Below are 5,824 nucleotides of genomic sequence, written 5' to 3' on the forward strand. Positions count from 1 at the left end.
GTTGTGTGCCTAGCGCCTGTATAGATACACTACGTAGTTTTATATACGTAGTGTGCATACATGGTGTGTGTACGCAGCGCGTGTGTGCGTACACACGCTGTACAGCCGCATATGTATTATTTTTATATACGTTTATCTGCGGACAGCGGGAGGGCCCGCACGGAACCGCCGACCCGCGCAAACCCCGCGGGGAGGCGTGGCCGGGGCGAGGGGGGCGTGGCCGGGGCGGTAGGCGCGGAGCGGCGGTAGGCGGGGAGGCAGCGCCGGCCCCGCCCCGCCCCGCCCCGGGCGGCCGGGCTCCGCCCCTCCGGCGCGCCCGCCCCGCCCCGCCCCTCGCCCGCAGCCGCCGCGCCGATGCCACGTGGGAGGCGGCGGAGCCGCCGTCGGCGCCGGGCCGGAACCGCGGCCCCCCTGACGCTGGGGACGGCCCTCGCCGGGCGCCGGGAGGAGGGGAGGTCGCGGAGCCCCCGGGACCGCGGCGGGCTCGCCGAGACCCGATGGGTGCTCGGCGCGGTGGCGCCCGGTTCGCGGCTCGGCCTCCCGGGCCTAGAGGCGCTGGCGGCGGCGGCCGGGCCTAGGGGCGGCTCCCCGCCCTGGGCGGCCCCCTCGCTGCTCCAGGTGCCGGCGGCGGCTCAGCCGGCCCCGCGGCGGGAGGGCAGCGACCTTCCCTCCGGCGCGCCGGCCGCCCTGGCCGTGCTGCGCCTCCAGCCCGGCGCCGAGGGCTCGGCGCGGGCGGCGGCGGCGGCGGCGGCGGGGTCGGCGCCGCGCCTGCGGACCGTCTACGTGAACCCGCGCTGGCTGGAGCGGCAGGCCGCGCTGGGGGCGGCGGCGGCGGCGGCCAGCCCCTGCGCCGAGGCGGCGGCGGCGGCGGCGGCGGCGAGCGGCGCGGCCGGGGGCCCGGCGGCGGCGGCGGCGGCGGCGGGGCAGGGCGAGGCGGCGGCGGCGGAGGCGGCGGCGGCCACCCCCTACGTGGGGCTGCGGCGGCCGCTGGGCTACCAGCTGGCCAAGGCCACCAAGGAGCGGATCTGGCGGGGGGAGTTCATTGATCTCTTTTCCTTGCTCCACACAGAGCTGGCCCCCGAGCACGGCCCGCGCCCGGGGGACACGCTGGACCAGTGGGTCTCGGCCTTCCTGGTGTACGCCAGCGTGCTGTGCGAGAAGCACCCGGCGCGCTGCGGAGCCATGTTCAAGTACCTGGACACCATCCGCAAGCTGCACGCCACTTACGGGGGCACCTCCTGGATGAGCTACGACGAGGACTTTCGGCGGCGGGCGGCCAAGGACCCCACGCTGCCCTGGGGCGACGTCGACCTCGACCTCTGGATGAAGTGGATGGCGCCCCTCAAGTCGCTCGTCAGCAGGCAGCCGCGTGCCGACGGCGAGGCGCAGGCTTCGCCGGCCCCGCCGCCGCCGCCGCCCTCCCAGAGTCCCAAGCAGGAGGAGAAAAGCCAGGTGTGACGGGCCGCGGCGGCGCGTTTTCCCGCTCCCCTGGCCCGGCGCGGTGGCCCCTCGGAGGGGAGGAGGAGGAGGAGAAGGGGGCAGCCGGGCTGCCCTTGGAGAGGGTCGGCGGCTCCCGCCTCGCGAAGCCGACCCTTCTTCGCTCGCGCTAGCCGTAGGGCCGTGGCGTCCGCTTGCGAGGCCCGAGCTGGCCGCCCGCCGTGGGAGGCGTGGGTGTTGATGGAGGGAAAAAACCCCAAAAAAGCACGCTTTCAGCAAATGATTGTTTGTAGCGTTGATCGCTCTGGCCACCAGAAATTAGGAGCCCTGCTAATTCCCTCCCCTGGTATAGAATTGTGGCTTCCTCAAGGCGTTAGAAGAAAAATGTTTTGGTTTGCTTTGTTTTCTTTCCTCTGAGTTGTCTTTAAAAATAGTAACTTTCTCAGCAATACAGTTATGTGTATGTAAAACAAAGAGTACGGGCTCCCCTGTTACTATGGGAGCATGTGGTAGTTGCAGGCTGTGTGGGAGGCCAGAAAAATTGATGTGAATAAAGATAAACTTCAGTGTGAATGGCTACAGCTTGCAAATTCACTGCGATTTGGAGATTTAACCTGGTTTGGGACTCAGTAGATTTCATCCACAAATTCTGTCCTGGTTTGTGGGAAAAGAGGGTGAGTGTGATTAGGGGAGGTAGGGAGGATTTTGTGTATGATAAGGTTTTGCTTTCAGCGTGGGCATCAAGTGTCACTGAATTAGTATAGCCGCAACACACAGAGGCAGATCTACCCTTGCCGCTGCCTGAGCCGTGACAGCGAGCTCCACGGGTACAAAGGGCTGCCTGCCTGTAGCAGGAGTTGTGCTGCTTTTGCTTATGCTGGTGGCTGGAGTCTCAAATCCCCAGCACAGAAAACACTGAATGTTGAGTTTCCTGACAGCTGAATGATGGTAGGGAGGTTCTGTTATATTGGCTCTATTTATTTCTAAACAATTTTTTTAGGACCATAGGAAGAACCTCTGCATTCCTGAAGGGTTTTTGCTAGCTCATCAGATGCTGTGCTTCCCAGGGATTGCCAGTGCAGAGGAGTGGCTAAATTGTTTGACCCCGTTAGCCTGATCTGGAAAGGGAGGAGCCTTTTTCAGGGCATCTGGAAGCGTCTGGTGTGTCACACCAAGTCCTGACTTTGGTACCTATCAAAAGTGACTTCTCTGGGCCAACCTATGACAAAGAAAGGGAGCAAACACCACGCAGTAATGTAGATAAACAGGTCCTGGTGCAGGTGTTGTGGCCTTGGTGCCTTCTGTGGTTGACGCTCTTAGATTTATGCAACTTCTTCTGATATCTCTGTTTAGGTTTCTCCGTTTGCAAGCACAACAGCTCAGTTCTTGTTTTGCTGCGGATGTTATGTGAGCATCAGATGGGCAGTGGCTTATAGCTTTCAGCTCGCCCGAGACTGGATCTCCAGCTTGTCATGTTAACCAGACTTGTAACTTCTTCCACAGCAGCCAGCCTGTCAGTGCAGAGCATCGCACTGCCTTCTGCTGAGGCACTGGAGGTCTCGATCCCCTTTGGTTTCATGGAAATATCCCAGTCCATTTTTAGTAGTGGCATTGATTCCTCCCCCCCCCCCCCCCCCGAAATTGTGTAAAGAAAAATTAAACATGTTTATTTTAACTGAGTAACTTATAAAATACCAAAAGTTTAATGTTTGTAAAAACAATAGTGCTCCAGCAGCACGGTGAAAAGCAAAAGTAAAAGTTGTGCAGTTGTTCACTGTGGGTTCAATCGCCTTTCTAATAGTCTCATAACTGTTTAAAAGAGAAAAATGTCATTAACTGAAGTAATGGTTTGAACAGCTGTTAAATGTAGATGAGGCCTAGAACAAAGTATGCGTTTATCTTACTGGCAAGACAGCAGCAAGGAAATGTTGCTCTCTTGGAGGTGACCTGTGGGTTTCCCCTGCACCTCCTCAGCTCCTTGCAAGCTCTAATTATGTTGTGTAAAACTCCTTCAGAGAAGCAAGACATGACTTCGCATTTGGGCAAAAGAATCAGAGATTTGAAATGAAAGAGAATAGCCTTTTATGGGCTTACAGCTTTGGCCAGAACCTAAGCTTTTCCACGTTCATGCTGTCAAGAGGAAGAGGAGGTGTTTTACAAAGGCCTTTTCTTCCAGACTGTTTGTTTGAGCTGAATTTGTTTTCATGATTTCAAGGGATAGCATTAGGTAGCCTGACTGGATTTCATTTCCCCTTGCACTTGAAGGCTCCTTAAATTTCAGCTTGATGTAGTGCCTGTATCTCTGTTCTGCGCTTCCACAGAAGGTTAACCAGGAAAAACAAAGTCAAGGAAAACAAAGTGTCATGTTTGAAGCTAGCTGTCCTTTCTAAGGCGCCAGTGAAGAGCTGTAACTTTGCTTTACACAGAAGGAACAAAGTGAGAAACCCTAGTTTTAGTTTGAGTGCGATAAGGGGCAGGTATGTAGGATAGCTGAGAGAAATTCCTGCAAATTTATGTCTGTATGTATAACTTCAGACAATTCTTTTTTTTTTTTTTTTCCCCCCCCAGACTCCATGAAAACAGAAGGCCAGTTGGGATGGCAGTCAGACTAAGTGGGTGAGTTTATTTATAAAACTGACTAACTTTGGATCTTAAATATTTGCAGATTTGTTAAATACAGAATTTCTTATTGGTGCCAACAGCCTGACTCCGTTGGTGTTTAAGTGGAGCTCTGGTATTCTAGTGCATTCTTTTACCTCTGCTTCTGTTGCGTTGCAAGCTGTGCTAGAGAAGACATAGGAAATTCATTTTACCCAATCAGCAATTGTAACAATGGACTACAAACCTGCAGAGCAAGCCAGTTTGCTGGAAAACAGGAATTCCTGCAGCGCAGCACTTGTCACAGACTATCCAAAGAGGGCAAAGATTCAGGAAGGTGAATAAATTGAACATTGGTTGAATGAGGTCAGGAACAGTCTCCTGGAGGAGAACCCTGCCCTAAAATACTACTTTGAAAGTATAAGCCAATTTAATGCGCAGATTAACCATTCTCATTTGAGCAAACTTGTGTGCAATCCTGGATCTTTGCAGATCACAACCGGACACTTCAAAAACCTATGTACTATATTTGTTTCAAAAAAAAATAAATCATAACTTGTCTTGTTACAGCTGTTATTTTTACCATTTCACTGAGAGTATCTGCAACATAAATGTATATTTGACTTGAAACAGTATTATACACTTGGTATAATAACTCAGGTTGTCAACAGAATTACTCTGTGAGGCTCGATATCGCCTCTCCATTCTTCTCTGAAAAATGCATTAACCATTGCTGTCATTGCCAGAAATCAGTTTTAGCCCAATAGTGCATTACAAAATTCTTGATCAAGTATAATAATTGACCTAAATTATTATTCGGGTTTTTATCCTCGTAGAATACTTAACATCCTGAGCATCAGACTAGACCTTTGTAGTCTGGTGTTCATGAAAATCATATTCACTGGTTCACGGTTTAATGATTCTACATCTCAGTATTTTGTTTTCTTTTCCTTTTCCCTTGCATACTAGGGAGTATGGTCAAGGTAATACTATGATCCAGTAACACGCATGATGGTAAGGGTATGCCTTTAGTTGTTTCAGGAAAAAACTGCCATTATCTGCTCTCCTTTACTTTTCTTGATAGTTTCAATAATATGCATAACATGAAGTGTTTGTAAATTGATATTAAACTGTTTGTGACTTCACCTAAATAAATTTTTATATATAAATGCTGTTCTTAAGCTTAGCCTTTTTTTCCCTCCCTTGTTCTTATATTGTCACTTCCCCTTTTGTAATTGCTTTTTTCCATCACCTGATCTTTTACAATATTTCTGTTGTTCAGTTATTAAAGCACAACTGAATCTTAGCTCTCCACAGAAAACAAACCAGCCTTTGAAATTTGCTTTCAATATTTTGCATAATGGCTTGATAATGTTGTAACTGTAGTTGTCGTAGCTTATTCGTCTCGGCCAGTTGTTGAGACGACAATGGGTATCACGCCTCGATCTGTCTGAAAATGAAATAGCCGCTCTACTGAAATACCAGTGTTTTAATGGCCTCCAGACTGGGACTCTGATCCAGTGAATGCTGAGGTATCTGCCTTCAATATGGTAGACTACAGAGCACTTTTACAGATGGAATTACAAGTTATAAAAATACCTTTCATTTTTGAGAAGGAGCTTAAGCTCAATGCATCATCAGATCACTTGTGCCATTTTTCCCTTGTCCTGCTTTCTTAAGAAACCAGAATTTGGGTTACTCGCTGGTCCGTGCTGCGTTTCTTCACCATCGTTGCTCCGTACGAACCGCTGGAGGCTTCTCCTCCCGAGGAAGGGCTGTAGTAGTGGCA

At 51.6% G+C, this 5,824-nt stretch overlaps 1 protein-coding gene across 1 annotated transcript; it reads left to right on the forward strand.

Annotated features, from left to right (window-relative positions):
* The first annotated feature begins 324 nt into the window (after nucleotides 1–324).
* Nucleotides 325–5,211, forward strand: LOC142044663 (uncharacterized). The gene is made up of 3 exons (XM_075057359.1): nucleotides 325–1,452; nucleotides 4,006–4,053; nucleotides 4,140–5,211. The coding sequence occupies exons 1-2, from the start codon at nucleotides 355–357 to the stop codon at nucleotides 4,012–4,014; spliced, it is 1,107 nt and encodes a 368-aa protein (XP_074913460.1). The 5' UTR covers nucleotides 325–354; the 3' UTR covers nucleotides 4,015–4,053; nucleotides 4,140–5,211.
* Nucleotides 5,212–5,824: the final 613 nt, after the last annotated feature.

Source organism: Buteo buteo, chromosome 25 (assembly GCF_964188355.1).
Source record: "Buteo buteo chromosome 25, bButBut1.hap1.1, whole genome shotgun sequence".
In the NCBI taxonomy this organism is placed as follows: Eukaryota; Metazoa; Chordata; class Aves; order Accipitriformes; family Accipitridae; genus Buteo; species Buteo buteo.

Bases quoted from the DNA above. Each gene is read 5' to 3' on its own strand.
- LOC142044663 (XM_075057359.1), top strand. From the start codon at position 355: ATGCCACGTGGGAGGCGGCGGAGCCGCCGTCGGCGCCGGGCCGGAACC.